The sequence below is a fragment of the Malaclemys terrapin genome, chromosome 5, assembly GCF_027887155.1.
Source record: "Malaclemys terrapin pileata isolate rMalTer1 chromosome 5, rMalTer1.hap1, whole genome shotgun sequence".
Taxonomy (NCBI): domain Eukaryota; kingdom Metazoa; phylum Chordata; order Testudines; family Emydidae; genus Malaclemys; species Malaclemys terrapin.
Genome location: NC_071509.1, coordinates 134017693 through 134034743, shown reverse-complemented (window position 1 = coordinate 134034743; position 17051 = coordinate 134017693). Strand labels below are relative to the sequence as shown.

The window sequence follows — 17051 nt, the reverse complement described above, 5'->3', positions numbered from 1 at the left end:
ATAATTCAATCAGGTTGCCAGGAGGAGTAATAATTTCAGTGGCAGTGCTGACACTACTGGTTGGCAAAAGGCATGGGTTCCAATTTGGACTGTGCTAGTAACTTGCACACAAAATCCTGTATTGATTCCAGGACAAATGTTTCCATGTATAGAAAAATTGGAATATCCCAGAGCACATACCACATCATGTATTTGTACCACCTCACTGACTAATTATTTTTGTACCAGTTGGGCCCAGCCTCTTTTTGTGTTGTTGCTATCGACTGTAGCACAGCATTCACACAGCCACCATCCATTATGTTTTGTACAACCAGCCTGATTAATTTCTAAGCCAGTTTCAGTTACTACGCACACCATGGGATAGTGCTCTACGTAAGTATCATTTACCAAAGTTCCCACACTGTTGGCATAGTACACTCTGACTGGCCAATCTTGGGATCCACCAATGTTGTTAGATGTTTGGCTGCATGTGTGTATTCTCCTTGTGTGCTGCCCCAGCTCTGCGCAGACAGACAGCACAGCAGACCTCGAGCGAACCACCCAATGACCACAAGATCTGTTAAGATACGAAGGCACCCGGCCAGGTTTATTGTCGACAAAGCATGGTAATAGCACCTGGCAGATGAGGATACTAATACATATATGTCCATGACAATGGATGCAGCTCAGCGAATGGCGGGACTTTCCATTCCTCCCTCGGCTGCACCAAGACACTCTCTCAGAGATATCTCTTTATACCCTGATACAAACAGGTTACGTACTACCCCTCTGACATAGTTAGTTACTGCCCCCAATGTAGCTAGTTGTCACCCATCTCCTTGCACATGTTGGTTCAATTAAAACATCTCTATTCATCACACTGTCATCCCGACCTTATCTTTCAGGAGGGGTCAGTGTGTTCCTGTTATCCTTGGGGAATGTTTTTGTACCATCCTTGATATCGGGATGTTCTGGTACCACTCTTCTAGAATGTGTTTGCATGAGTGCTCTGTGCCTAGCGCTTCTTAGGAATGTGTATTTCTGCAATATCAGCCCTGTTTTGCCAGATTCTGTGAACTTGCAAGCAGGCAGTGCCTGGCATTTGCTCACAGCCTTACTTCCGCTAACTTTGCTTTATATCGGCAAAGCCTGCCCGCTACTTTAACTCAGGCCTCATACCAGGTCTTTAATACAAGGGCTTATATCTCAAGCTCTCTTCCTACTACAGCAGAAATTTAGAGTTAGGCTTGTTTATAAAATGTGGATAGATACAGTATCATGTATAAGGCTACGATTTTGTCACGGAGGTCACAAAAGTCACGAAATCCGTGACTTCCAGAGACCTCTGTGACTTGAGACCCCAGCACCTGGGAGCTGTAGGGTCTCTCGCCGCCCCTGGCGGCTGGGAACTGTGGGGGTCCGAACTCCCAGCCGCAGAGGGAGGCAGGGGTGCCCGGCAGGCAGCTCCCAGCTGGGGCAGAGGCAGGGGCACCCCAGAGCTCAGAGCTGCCGTGGGCACCCCACAGCTCGGAGCCCCAAGCTTGGAGCCGCCGCGGGCGGTGGGGGACCCTGCACCTCCGAGCCAGGCCCCCCTGGGTGATGTGGGGAGCCTGCAGCTCCCCCCTTTGTCATGCATATTTTTAGTAAAAGTCACAGATAGGTCACAGGCTTCTGTGAATTTATTCTTTACTGCCCGTGACTTTTACTAAAAATACGTGTGAAAGACTCTCAGCCTTAATCACGTATACTGTAAACGTATTGCAAGAAAAAAAAAATGAGCAATTTCTTTAGGTGAAGTATTACTCTGTGAAACCTGCCAGGAAATGGCAAAGAGGAGAACAAACACGAGGCACAAAATGGAGCTAAATTTTAAATTGTGTAAAGGAAAAACCTCAAAAATCACACACTAAATAAGTTTTCATATGAAACAGGATCAGCTATTAGAAGAAATTATTTCTCCCCCAAAATCAACAGCCTTACTGGTATCAAAGTTTGTACCATCTTCATTTTTTCCATATTCTGGTAGTAAAGGAAAGAGCACCGTTTTACACACCATATAATACAGTACACCGTCTTTCATGCAAGGATTTCAAGTCACTTTACAGACCTAAATTAAACCTTGCCACCCATAGTCTATCTTATCTGTTTTTACAGATGGGGATGCAATGGAGAGGGAATCATACAGCAGGCAGGTGTCATAGCTGGGACAAAAACTCCTGACTTCCTTTCTCTAACTACTGTCTTCTACTTTATGAAACAAGTCACTGATTTTAATAAATTTACGTAGTTTAGCTGTGTTTTGATGTACTCCTTAGACCTTAACCTAAGGAAGTTTTCCCCTGGGTTTATTTTAACTAGAACACATGAAGGTTTGCATAACAAAGTTAGACTTACCCTAATAACGTCAACAATTTCATCCCGATCATAAACTAACCCCCTGCCCTCCAAAACAAGGACTGCAACAAAAATACAGCAAATAAAGTAGGTGATAATAGCATTTTCAAGCCACTAGAGTGATTTTGGCTTGTCTGTGACTGTAACTAGCCTGAAGGTGTGGATTGTCCACTCTGTCCATTGTGAATGTTTCTTTCCAGATAGCAGAGAGTGTCAGAGGGATTGTCTAAACCACAAAATTAGGTTCACTTAATTTAGGTCAACCTACAGCCACCACAGTAATTCAATAGGCTGTTGGTGTCCACACTACCCTCCTCCTGTCGGTGGAGCGCGTCCTCACCAGGAGCGCTTGAACTGACTGAAGTGGGGCATTGTGGGGCACTGACAGCCCCATCGGGCTCACAACTGGAGCCCCCACCCGCATGGAGTGACAGTCCCAGCTGTGAGCCCTGTACAGAGCCTACCAGCGGTGAAATTACCAGCTGTGAGCCCTGGCTGCTGACAGAATGACACCCAACAGCCTATGTAAGTAATGCAGTGTCTACAGAGACACTGCCTCGCTCTATGCCTCTAGTGGAAGTGTAGCTATTATGTCCGTGTACCAAGGCACTTACTTGGGTGGAAGCAGCATTCTAGTGTCGACACTCACATAATTAGGTAGACAAACTGCTTTACATGGACCTACCTCTGTAGGGTAGACCAAGCCAGAAACATACAAGATCCTGCTCTTAAGCATAGGATATTTGTCAGTTTCAGTCCACTTGCTTCTTTATAGCAGGCAAGGCAAAGAGACAGCAAAGCATGCAAGCATCCCTGAGCCAAACCCAACCTGCCCAGTCTATTTTCAGAGACAGTAACTTAGAAAATGCTTTTGTAACAGCAAATGTTTCTGATTAGAGGTTCTTTAATATTTTACCCACAATTTAATCCATCTTTTTTTTAAGATGAAAGAAACCAGAGAAATGAGAATTTTGGAGGTTATTTTTAAATTTTGAACCTTGCCTAATGAGTCAGTTGCTAAATTCTGCACTGAAACCTTTTAACCCCCACTTGCAAGAACTAGTCACTCAGATGGTGAACTTTTATGGTGACTAAAATGCAACTTGAATTTGGTCTACAGAATAAACGCAAATTGTAATCGAGCTATTTTCTCGAGAGAGTGTTACAAGGGGCAGAAAAGCAGGACTTGTTTCTTCCTTCCCAAAGTCAAATTCTGTCTCTCACTGCAGAGTTACACCGATGTATTTAAGAGCCCAATCTGACTTCATGTTTGAAAAATGCAGCTCATTAGGGAAGAGTCTTCCAACAATTGCTCCATAACTGAAGCGCGTGCTACACACCGGATCAGAACCAGAATTCTCAGTTTCTTTCACAACCACTGTCCCAGGATAAAGGAAATCATTCGCGCTACACTCCAACAGGCTGAAGGTCGATCTGTTTAAGGGCCTCCTGTAAACACCACGTCTCCCAGCCAGGGTAACCAGTTGCTCATGCTTAATTAGTAGCGTCAGCAGAAACTAACCGTGTCCCTGTAAGAAGTCTCAAGACGGGGGGTTTAGCCTGGTTACAGCAACAGGGTTAGAGCCCGTCTCCGGGGCAAGCTACGATCACCTTTGAACCGGTGTTGCGAGTCCCTGGGCTGCAGCGCCGGGCCCGGGCTGGGCGCGGAGGGGGGACACCCCCCTTGGGCGCCGCCAGGGCCGGGGAGAAGCCGCGGGGCGAGGCCCCGAGCGGCCTGGGGAAGGGGCGCCGCGGCAGCGCGGCCGGAGCCGGATCCCAGCCCGATCCCGAAGCTCCCCGTCCCCGCACCCCGGGGCGCCCCAGGCCCCGCAGCGGGGGAGAGGCGGCGGCGGCAGAAGCCGGGGCGGGGGCGGCGGAGCCAGGGAGGCGTCGGGCCCCGAGCGGCGGGGTCCCGGCCCGACTCACCGTCTCGGCCCCGGAGGGCGGCGCCCCGGCGCTCTGCCCCCCCATGACGCCCCGCAGGAAGTTCATGGCGGGCCCGCCCCGGCCCCGGCCCCGGCCCCGGCCCGGGCTCGCGCTGCCCTGGCTGCGGCCCCGCTCGCTCCGGCTCCCGGGGACGGTGGCAAGTGCGGGCCGCTCCCGGCTCCACCATCCGTCCGCGCCGGAAGCAGCCGCGGCGCCTGCGCCGGGACGTGGCAGCGACGTGGCGGCTCAGAGGGCGAGAGGCGGGGCGGCTGCGGCCCTGCGGGACCCGGGACCCGGCCCCCGGCAGCCAGGCCCGGCCCGCGCTGGGCGCCGGTGCGGGAAGGGCCGCTGGAGGGCGCGGGGCTGAGGGGGCGTTGGGGGGCGTCGGCTAGGAGCAGCCCCCCCACGTACCCCTCCACAGCGCCCCTGCCTGCACCCCACCTACCCCCCACCCCTCCACAGCGCCCCTGCCTGCACCCCGCCTACCCCCCACCCCTCCACAGCGCCCCTGCACCCCGCCTACCCCCCACCCCCACACAGCGCCCCTGCCTGCACCTCACCTACCCTCCACCCCCCCACAGCGCCCCTGCCTGCACCCCGCCTACCCCCCACCCCCCCACAGCGCCCCTGCCTGCACCCCACCTACCCCCCCACCCCCACACAGCGCCCCTGCACCCCACCTACCCCCCACCCCCCCACAGCGCCCCTGCCTGCACCCCGCCTACCCCCCACCCCCCCACAGCGCCCCTGCCTGCACCCCGCCTACCCCCCACCCCCCACAGCGCCCCTGCCTGCACCCCGCCTACCCCCCACCCCCCCACAGCGCCCCTGCCTGCACCCCGCCTACCCCCCACCCCCCCACAGCGCCCCTGCCTGCACCCCGCCTACCCCCCACCCCCCCACAGCGCCCCTGCCTGCACCCCGCCTACCCCCCACCCCCCCACAGCGCCCCTGCCTGCACCCCGCCTACCCCCCACCCCCACACAGCGCCCCTGCCTGCACCCCACCCCCACACAGCGCCCCTGCCTGCACCCCACCTACCCCCCACCCCCACACAGCGCCCCTGCCTGCACCCCGCCTACCCCCCACCCCCACACAGCGCCCCTGCCTGCACCCCGCCTACCCCCCACCCCTCCACAGCGCCCCTGCCTGCACCCCGCCTACCCCCCACCCCCACACAGCGCCTGCCTGCACCCCACTACTCCCCACCCCCCACACAGCGCCCCTGCCTGCACCCCACCTACCCCCCATCCCCCACACAGCGCCCCTGCCTGCACCCCACCCCCACACAGCGCCCCTGCCTGCACCCCACCTACCCCCCACCCCCACACAGCGCCCCTGCCTGCACCCCACCTACCCCCCCACCCCCACACAGCGCCCCTGCACCCCACCTACCCCCCACCCCCCCACAGCGCCCCTGCCTGCACCCCGCCTACCCCCCACCCCCACACAGCGCCCCTGCCTGCACCCCACCTACCCCCCACCCCCACACAGCGCCCCTGCACCCCACCCCACCTACCCCCCACCCCCACACAGCGCCCCTGCCTGCACCCCACCCCCACACAGCGCCCCTGCACCCCACTACTCCCCACCCCCCCCACAGCGCCCCTGCCTGCACCCCACCTACCCCCCACCCCCACACAGCGCCTGCCTGCACCCCACCTACCCCCCCACCCCCACACAGCGCCCCTGCCTGCACCCCACCTACCCCCCACTACTCCCACACAGCGCCCCTGCACCCCACCTACCCCCCACCCCCCCACAGCGCCCCTGCCTGCACCCCGCCTACCCCCCACAGCGCCCCTGCCTGCACCCTGCCTACCCCCCACCCCCACACAGCGCCCCTGCCTGCACCCCACCCCCACACAGCGCCCCTGCACCCCACTACTCCCCACCCCCCCCACAGCGCCCCTGCCTGCACCCCACCTACCCCCCACCCCCACACAGCGCCTGCCTGCACCCCACCTACCCCCCCACCCCCACACAGCGCCCCTGCCTGCACCCAACCTACCCCCCACTACTCCCACACAGCGCCCCTGCACCCCACCTACCCCCCCACCCCCACACAGCGCCCCTGCCTGCACCCCACCCCCACACAGCGCCCCTGCACCCCACTACTCCCCACCCCCCACACAGCGCCCCTGCCTGCACCTCACCTACCCCCCACCCCCACACAGCGCCCCTGCCTGCACCCCACCTACCCCCCACCCCCACACAGCGCCCCTGCACCCCACCTACCCCCCACCCCCACACAGCACCCCTGCACCCCACCCCACCTACCCCCCACCCCCACACAGCGCCCCTGCCTGCACCCCACCTACCCCCCACTACTCCCACACAGCGCCCCTGCCTGCACCTCACCTACCCCCCCACTACTCCCACACAGCGCCCCTGCCTGCACCCCGCCTGCACCCCCACGTACCCTCCCACAGCGCCCCTGCCTGCACCCCACCTACCCCCCACCCCCACACAGCGCCCCTGCCTGCACCCCACCTACCCCCCACTACTCCCACACAGCGCCCCTGCCTGCACCCCACCTACCCCCCACCCCCACACAGCGCCCCTGCCTGCACCCCACCTACCCCCCCCACCGCCACACAGCGCCCCTGCCTGCACCCCACCTACCCCCCACTACTCCCACACAGCGCCCCTGCACCCCACCTACCCCCCCACCCCCCCACAGCGCCCCTGCCTGCACCCCACCTACCCCCCACTACTCCCACACAGCGCCCCTGCACCCCACCTACCCCCCACCCCCACACAGCGCCCCTGCACCCCACTACTCCCCACCCCCACACAGCGCCCCTGCACCCCACCTACCCCCCACCCCCACACAGTGCCCCTGCACCCCACTACTCCCCACCCCCCCCACAGCGCCCCTGCCTGCACCCCACCTACCCCCCACCCCCACACAGCGCCTGCCTGCACCCCACCTACCCCCCCACCCCCACACAGCGCCCCTGCCTGCACCCCACCTACCCCCCACTACTCCCACACAGCGCCCCTGCACCCCACCTACCCCCCACCCCCACACAGCGCCCCTGCCTGCACCCCACCTACCCCCCACTACTCCCACACAGCGCCCCTGCACCCCACCTACCCCCCACCCCCACACAGCGCCCCTGCACCCCACCTACCCCCCACTACTCCCACACAGCGCCCCTGCCTGCACCTCACCTACCCCCCACCCCCACACAGCGCCCCTGCCTGCACCCCACCTACCCCCCACCCCCACACAGCGCCCCTGCACCCCACCCCACCTACCCCCCACCCCCACACAGCGCCCCTGCACCCCACCCCACCTACCCCCCACCCCCACACAGCGCCCCTGCACCCCACCCCACCTACCCCCCACCCCCACACAGCGCCCCTGCCTGCACCCCACCTACCCCCCACTACTCCCACACAGCGCCCCTGCCTGCACCTCACCTACCCCCCCACTACTCCCACACAGCGCCCCTGCCTGCACCCCGCCTGCACCCCCACGTACCCTCCCACAGCGCCCCTGCCTGCACCCCACCTACCCCCCACCCCCACACAGCGCCCCTGCCTGCACCCCACCTACCCCCCACTACTCCCACACAGCGCCCCTGCCTGCACCCCACCTACCCCCCACCCCCACACAGCGCCCCTGCCTGCACCCCACCTACCCCCCCACTACTCCCACACAGCGCCCCTGCACCCCACCTACCCCCCCACCCCCCCACAGCGCCCCTGCCTGCACCCCACCTACCCCCCACTACTCCCACACAGCGCCCCTGCACCCCACCTACCCCCCACCCCCACACAGCGCCCCTGCACCCCACTACTCCCCACCCCCACACAGCGCCCCTGCACCCCACCTACCCCCCACCCCCACACAGTGCCCCTGCACCCCACTACTCCCCACCCCCCCCACAGCGCCCCTGCCTGCACCCCACCTACCCCCCACCCCCACACAGCGCCTGCCTGCACCCCACCTACCCCCCCACCCCCACACAGCGCCCCTGCCTGCACCCCACCTACCCCCCACTACTCCCACACAGCGCCCCTGCACCCCACCTACCCCCCACCCCCACACAGCGCCCCTGCCTGCACCCCACCTACCCCCCACTACTCCCACACAGCGCCCCTGCACCCCACCTACCCCCCACCCCCACACAGCGCCCCTGCACCCCACCTACCCCCCACTACTCCCACACAGCGCCCCTGCCTGCACCTCACCTACCCCCCACCCCCACACAGCGCCCCTGCCTGCACCCCACCTACCCCCCACCCCCACACAGCGCCCCTGCACCCCACCCCACCTACCCCCCACCCCCACACAGCGCCCCTGCACCCCACCCCACCTACCCCCCACCCCCACACAGCGCCCCTGCCTGCACCCCACCTACCCCCCACTACTCCCACACAGCGCCCCTGCCTGCACCTCACCTACCCCCCCACTACTCCCACACAGCGCCCCTGCCTGCACCCCGCCTGCACCCCCACGTACCCTCCCACAGCGCCCCTGCCTGCACCCCACCTACCCCCCACCCCCACACAGCGCCCCTGCCTGCACCCCACCTACCCCCCACTACTCCCACACAGCGCCCCTGCCTGCACCCCACCTACCCCCCACCCCCACACAGCGCCCCTGCCTGCACCCCACCTACCCCCCACCCCCACACAGCACACCTGCACCCCACCCACCCCCCCACAGTGCCCCTGCCTGCACCCCACCCCCACACAGTGCCCCTGCACCCCACCTACCCCCCTACTACTCCCACACAGCGCCCCTGCCTGCACCCCACCTACCCCCCACCCCCCCACAGCGCCCCTGCCTGCACCCCACCCCCACACAGCGCCCCTGCACCCCACTACTCCCCACCCCCCACACAGAGCCCCTGCCTGCACCCCACCTACCCCCCACCCCCACACAGCGCCTGCCTGCACCCCACCTACCCCCCCACACACAGCGCCCCTGCCTACACCCCACTACTCCCCCACCCCCCCACAGCGCCTGCCTGCACCCCACTACTCCCCCACACCCCCACAGCGCCTGCCTGCACCCCACTACTCCCCCACCCCCACACAGCGCCTGCCTGCACCCCACTACTCCCCACCCCCCACACAGCGCCCCTGCCTGCACCCCACCTACCCCCACCCCCTACAGCGCCTGCCTGCACCCCACTACTCCCCACCCCCCCACAGCGCCCCTGCCTGCACCCCACCTACCCCCACCCCCACACAGCGCCTGCCTGCACCCCACTACTCCCCACCCCCCACACAGCGCCCCTGCCTGCACCCCACCTACCCCCACCCCCCTACAGCGCCTGCCTGCACCCCACTACTCCCCACCCCCCTACAGCGCCTGCCTGCACCCCACTACTCCCCACCCCCCCACAGCACCCCTGCCTGCACCCCACTACTCCCCACCCCCCCACAGCGCCCCTGCCTGCACCCCACCTACCCCCACCCCCACACAGCGCCTGCCTGCACCCCACTACTCCCCACCCCCCACACAGCGCCCCTGCCTGCACCCCACCTACCCCCACCCCCCTACAGCGCCTGCCTGCACCCCACTACTCCCCACCCCCCTACAGCGCCTGCCTGCACCCCACTACTCCCCACCCCCCCACAGCGCCCCTGCCTGCACCCCACCTACCCCCACCCCCCTACAGCGCCTGCCTGCACCCCACTACTCCCCACCCCCCCACAGCGCCCCTGCCTGCACCCCACCTACCCCCCACCCCCCTACAGCGCCTGCCTGCACCCCACTACTCCCACACAGCACCCCTGCCTGCACCCCACCTACCCCCCCACCCCCCCACAGCGCCTGCCTGCACCCCACTAGTCCCCCACCCCCCCACAGCGCCTGCCTGCACCCCACCTACCCCCCCACAGCGCCCCTGCCCCCCCACTACTCCCACACAACACCCCTGCCCCCCACCTACTCCCACACAGCGCCTGCCTGCACCCCACCTACCCTCCCACAGGGCCCCTGCACCCCACCTACCCCCCCACAGCGCCCCTGCCCCCCACTACTCCCACACAGCGGCTGCCTGCACCCCAGCTACCCCCCACCAATACCAGCACACAGCACCTGAGTCCGCACCCCGACCCCCACACAGCGCCCCTGCCCCCCACCCCCACAGCACCTGCCTGCACCCCACCTACCTCCCCCACCAATACCAACACACAGCACCTGAGCCCCCAACCCGACCCCCACCAAACGCCCCTGCCCCCCCAACCCCCCCATAGTGCCCCTGCCCCCCAAAGCCCCACCAATACTAACACACAGCACTGAGCCCCCACTCAATGGGTGAGCCATCCCCCACACAGACCCCCTGCACAGCACCTGAGCCCCTCTCCATGCCTGCCTCCTGCCTCCCACCCCAACCAACGCACAGCACTTCCTCTCCCACAGCCCTCCCCCCAGTGCCTGAGACCCTCCACCCTGACCAACACATATCACCTCTGACCCCTTACAGCACCTCAGCCTCCACCACTGAACGACACCCAGCACTGGAAACCTCCCCCCCACTCACCAACTCGCCCCATACAGTGTCTGAACCCCACCCACGGCATGTGAGCCTCTCCCAGAACTGACCCCCCCACCCACACACACACACCCAGCACCTGAGCCTCCCCAGCCCTGACCAACACCCACATGCAGCACTTGAGCCTCCCCATCACTGTCCAGAACCTCTCCCACAGTACTTCATCATGATCAGCACTACAGACGCACGCTGACCAACCCACACAGCGCATCTGAGCTGCCCCATGCATCCACTGCACACACCCCAAGTCTCAGGGCATGTCTACATTACAAACTTAAGTTGACCTAACATAGGTTGATGTACAGCTACCACAGTAATTCACGTCCACATTACTCTCCTTCTGTCAGTGGTGCATATGCTCACCAGGAGCTCTTCCACCAACAGAAGTGGGGCAGTGCAGGTCGGGGGGGGGCATCCAGCTCAGAGCGCCCCAGGGGATATCTGAGTTGTGAGGCGGGGGGTTCACAGCAAGGAGCCTGCCACCCTTTATTGTTAATTTCAGGGCTCCATCAGGCAGCTGTGAAATTGACAAGAATGACAGCCAACAACTGATATAATAAGTTGTCCCAGTGTCTACAGGGAGATTGCCTCACCCCAACTACACCAACATAATGGACCCCATGCCTCTTGTGGAGGTGGAGTTGTAAGTGCCCTGTTCCCCCAACATAAACCCGATGCCTCTCATGCAGGTGGAGTTGTGCAGTTAGGGCATTACAGCCTTGCCCCAGCCAATGTAAGTGTAGACACTGACATAATTAGGTCGACCTAACTTCATAGTGTAGACCAGGCCTCAGACCGACACACTGACCAAAACCCCAACCCTCATCTTACACTGTACATTCCCACATACGCACTCCCCCTCCCTCCCTAAGACACACACTGACCCATTCTTTGACACAGCTTCTCCACTCTCCTATACGTACCCATACGTACCCATTTTGGGCAGCATCACATATAGGATACTGGATTAGACAGCCTTTTTGTTATGTTCTTTCCCATTGAGAAGCTTGGTGACTATTAGGAAAAGCAAGTTAGTACACTCTAAAGAAATCTTTTTTCTCTTCTTTGAATGAAAGGGTAGTGATGTTCATTTGTTTTTTTTACTGTCACCTCTTCCGCTCTTTTTGCCACTGTGCTCTAGTTTCCAAACTGAAATTGGCTCCTTTCTGAGTGTTTTGGTTTTGCTTGAAGATAGCTTGGTTTTGGTTGAGGATTACAGAAATTATACCAGCTGTTAGCTTGAAATTTCATTTTAATTCTGTTTTTATAGCCTTCAATTTGCAGTAGACTGTTTAATAAGCTGAAACCTTTAATCATTTGGTATTGCTCATGGCAAGGAGATACTTTACTCCTAATTGAAACTTATTACATAGAGCAGTTGTATTGGGAGTCAGAGAAATGTTACACCTAACTCCAGTTGAAGGCTTTACTCCTCCCTCCGCCCCCCAAAGTCTGAGGACTTCCTGTCCATTTTGAATTCTTCCATTGTGCAGCATCACCCTTTCCCATGGGCAGCATCTCTTCTCCCTCAAACCGGGACCAGATCAGGTAAATAAGGAGACTCACTTCTGTATTTACTTTTATTTGGGTGACGGGGAAGAAGAGAAAACAATCCTGGTCTCTAGAAAGTTGTAGTGACAGCTAGGCTCCAGCAACTTTGAAAAGTATCTATGAAAGGAAGAAACAAATCAAGTTTAAAATGACATCTCAACCCTTTCTAGACCACTAATATGTCAACTCTTGCTTAAAAAACCCAAAACACATGAAAGAGGTTATTTAAAATATCTGTACTTCCCTTCTTAAGGTAAGGGAAGTTAGTAGTTAAAAGCTGATTTGTATATACAGTATTCTTACTAGTTTTGATTCAATTTAAAGTTTTGCAGGACTGATGTAATTTAATTTTCCCCACCTAACAACTTTCTAAGTACCTGTTTTCCTATGTATGCAGATTGGATCAGAAGTGTCTGATTCATACTCAGATTTGTCTAGCAAGGTAACAGCTTCCCATTTTGTTCTTATCTAAAATACAATAAAAACTATTTTATTAAATATTTAATTAGAAAGAATAAAACCTAAGTGACTAAATTAGAATATTGCATTAATGTCACTTCAGAAGAAAGGTACAAATTGAGGATTACAGGCTCCCAAAATTATTTAAAAAAAACCCAAACCTTGCAAGTTTGAAGTTCAGATGTTTCCTAGTATTGTGGGTTTGAGAGCCAAACACTGCAGCAGCAATACACCTAAACAAAATCAATAACTCAATTTCTTAACTGCTAGGATATTCCAAGCTATCTATTTTCACTGTGCAAGAAATAGTGTATGTTCAACTTTGACAGGAGTACCCTAAAAAGTTTTTTTTTTTAATTACTTCTATGGATCAACAAAAACGAGTCCTTGTGGCACCTTAGAGACTAACAAATTTATTTGGGCATAAGCTTTTGTGGGCTAGAACCCACTTCATCAGATGCATGGAGTGGAAAATACAGGAGTGGGTATAAATACACAAAAGGATGGGAGTTGCCTTACCAAGTGTGAGGTCAGTCTAACGAGACAATTCATTTAACAGCAGGATACCAAGGGAGGAAAAATAACTTTTGAAGGGGTAATGAGAGTGGCCCATTTTAGACAGTTGACAAGAAGGTGTGAACAACAGTAGGGGGAAATTAGGTTTAGGTTTAGTAATGACCCAACCACTCTCAGTCTTTATTCAGGCCTACTCTGATGGTGCCCAGTTTGCAAATTAATTCCAGTTTTGCAATTTCACATTGGAGTCTGTTTTTGAAGTTTTTTTGTTGAAGAATTGCCACTTTTAGGTCTGTTATTGAGTGACCAGAGAGACTGAAGTGTTCTCCTACAGTTTTTGAATGTTATGATTCCTGATGTCAGATTTTGTGTCCATTTATTCTTTTGCGTAGAGACTGTCTGGTTTGGCCAATGTACATGGCAGATGGGCATGGATCAGTTGTCTCACACTGAACACTAACTTCCACATTTGCAATGGGGGAAAAGAAAAAAAAAAAGCGTTTGGCTCTGAGATTGAGGTACTGCCCCTTTAAATTTCATATGGCCCGGAGGGTGGCCATGTGCCCCAGGCCAGCAGCACCACCTATTGGCGAGGGTCCAGCCAGGGGTGGCTCTATGGTTTTTGCCGCCCCAAGCATGGCAGTCAGGCGGCTTTCGGCGACACGCCTGTGGGCAGTCCACTGGTCACGCAGATTCGGCGGCATGCGTTGCCATGCCTTCAGCGTCCCTGCCGCCGAAACCGCGGGACCGGCGGACCTCCCTCAGGCATGCCGCCGAACACAGCCTGACTGCCGCCCTCACAGCATCCGGCAGGCTGCCCCCCGCGGCTTGCCGCCCCAGGCATGTGCTTGCTGCGCTGGTGCCTGGAGCCGCCCCTGGGTCCAGCACTGCTCTACCTAGTAGCTACAGTCCCCAGGGTGGAAGTGGAACCCCAGCCCACCCTACTTTACCAGGTTCCAACCCAGGGCCCTTCAAAGCGGTAGGCCATATACATGGCCTGGGGTCTGGTACCCTTACTCACCCTTCCTGGGTCATTTCCTACCCGTTTCCTGTACCTGTGTTTGTGTCACAGCTTGGTCTCAGAATCCTCCTGGATTTCTGCCAGGTTCACCTGCAGCATCCCTTCCCTCAGTGACAGTGAGTCATCCCTCTCAACTAACACAGTCAATGGACTTCCAGCTCTTTGGCTAAGAGGCTCATGCCTAATATCTTCTCAGCAGGCAACTGCTACACCCACCTGCTCTCCTTCTCAGTCCACATACATCCTGAGATGCTCCCACCATCGGGAACATGTCCAGCAAAGGCAAGGGGGTGTGGCTTCCTGCAGGCAGAGCAACTCCTTAACCCTTGCCTCACCAGTGTGGTGTTGATACACCCCATCACAGACCCAAGATTTACTAAGCATTGTTTTTATCCCAGAACTTTATTGGTTATGCAAGACAGTTCTGGTACTCCGCTAACGGCTGGAAGGAAGACCATATAGGTCTTTAATAAAAAAATAATTGTTTGCAAATGGTGCTTGTGATGAAGCAGAGAAACTGCCAGCCAGCACAGCAAGGGCTAAAGAGAACCTCTGGCCCCCATCTAGCCCCACCCTGTTATACCTGCAGCCAATGCCAGACATGGAGGGGGAAGAAAAGGAGAGAACCTGGTTCAGTTCAGAGCTGACTGGTGAAAGGGCAGGAGCTAGTTGTCCCTCTAACTGAGGGGATGGATCACTAGCCTGCCCACTAAGGTAGCTACCTAGGAGGAAACAATGTTACCCCAGCTGCAGGAGAATGTAGAGGAGACCTAACCCATAGTCTGAGAACCCCTGTATATGCCATGCTACCCTATTCCAGGTTTTTTTCTTATAAGTGCAGCCCCAGTGCATAAAGCAAACGAAGAGAGAGAATGTAGTCCCACTATATCGCAGTGGCAGAACCCAGGCTAATAATGCCATCCAGGACTCAGAACCATACCCTTTAATCGCGGGCAGGACAAAGCACCTAGTCTCTCAGCCATGAATCTTGGGAAAAGGGGCAGAATATAAATATTGCCTGCTTTCCTTCCTTTAGGAGATCGCTTGTAGGGTGTTGAAGCTGTTGGTAGTCTGGTGATAAGAAAATGTTATTTCATGGTTGAACCTTGAAAAGATTTTTTTCTTTAATTTGAATTTTAACATGAAACTTTTCAGTTTATTAATATGAAACTTTGATCATTGGGAGGAGCATAGACTCCCAGCATAGTTTTCTGGAGGGGAAAAACGTTTTGTAGGGATGTTTTCATCTTTCAAACTTTATCCAAAACCTCTTATTCAGTTTGTTGCTAGACTTTAGCCATTTAAACACAAAAATTGCACTTAACTAAAATCAATATTTAAATTGAGTTAAAACAGTGAAAATTCCCATATGAACACAATAAAGCTGGCTTATAACTAGCTTATATTGATTTAGCTTAGTTCAGTCTGTTATTGTCTTAAGCTGGTTCATATAGTAACTGAACAAATTAGATTGCTAAAAAGCAATTTTAAACCAGTTTAAAGTGTTTTCCCCACCCCCTCACATACATGGGGTTTTATGCTATCATAGAGGCTGTGTCACTGCAAAAGTGCTTTTTTACATCAAGATATCTAGTGCAATGTAAAATCCTAGAGAAGGCAGGCAATTTAGTTTTTACCAAGATAGATAGTTGAGAAAACGCCTACCTCTGCCCCTCCCACTGAGAGTTCACCTAGACTGGCTGTGTTGCCTGGTCTTTACAAAGATTTTACATTGTGATTGGTATCTTGATAGCTGGTTTTTGCTGTGAAGAAAATAACAGAACCAATGAAAAATACTGAAGTTAGTTACAATTCCTGTGCAGAGGCCTGCTACAAGCTGACAGGGACCATCTGGCTTTCGGATGAGCGCTTTTAACAGTGGAATTGCTCACAACAGGTCAGAATGAATATGCATGTTTTCAGTGCGTGACACCAAACCCAATTTTTCCTTCTGATAACTTACATACGTTTTCTAATGGAAAGATTGTTGCTGGGGAATATATTTTTCTAACCACCAGCAACTGGACCAAGAAGTGGAGGAAGAACAGGGTCCTTTGTAGATAAATTTGTATTTGGCACCTAAATACTCTGGTGATGGATGCATTAGAAGAGCCTAGTCTAGTGTAAACTGGAAAAAGCAATGCCCTTTGTGAAGCATTATGTTCTTGGCAAACAGCTAGCTGCTTCTTGTACAATTGCTTCCTATCCCCAGGGGATATACTGTTTCCTGGTTCCTCTCTTTATGTTTCTGTGGTTTAAATTATTATATAAACAGATCCTGACTCACTATTTACCTTGTTCTGCCTTGGCAAGACCTTTTTCCTCAGCCCCCCCCTTCCCCAAAAGGAATTTCACAAATACATCACTGGTTTCAAAGCTGAATCTAGTTTGCAAAATCATTTTTTTTAATTAGGTAAAGAATTGCCACTTCGCAAACACAGATACTGGGTTTTTTGGTGTGCGTTGCACCTGCATCGACATTCAGCGGGTCACCCTTGGCCACAAGTCTGCAAATTCCTCCCCCAAGCCCAGAGCTACGCCCCCCCCCCCCCCTTTACAGCTAGGGCAACTGCCTACTGCTTTGCCAATTCCCATCTCCACCAGTCTAGTGCCTCTGCCCAGGGGACTGGCACTACCCCACAGCTCAGAGCACTGCCTGGGAGTGCAAAGCCCCCTCCCCGCCC

At 56.7% G+C, this 17051-nt stretch overlaps 2 protein-coding genes across 3 annotated transcripts in view; one reads left to right on the top strand and one right to left on the bottom strand.

The window, feature by feature from the left end:
- The window catches only part of USO1 (USO1 vesicle transport factor), a 65180-nt gene extending 60686 nt beyond the window's left edge, over positions 1-4494 (bottom strand). For both annotated transcript variants that reach the window (XM_054029163.1, XM_054029164.1), the window contains exon 1: positions 4300-4494. In XM_054029163.1, the coding sequence (XP_053885138.1) occupies positions 4300-4365 (66 nt within the window). In that variant the 5' untranslated portion in view covers positions 4366-4494. The remainder of the gene's footprint in view (positions 1-4299) is intronic.
- Positions 4495-12349: 7855 nt separating this feature from the next.
- The window catches only part of G3BP2 (G3BP stress granule assembly factor 2), a 51037-nt gene continuing 46335 nt past the window's right edge, over positions 12350-17051 (top strand). Inside the window, exon 1 of the mRNA XM_054029417.1 lies at positions 12350-12368. The gene's annotated coding sequence lies outside the window, so the exon portion shown is untranslated. The remainder of the gene's footprint in view (positions 12369-17051) is intronic.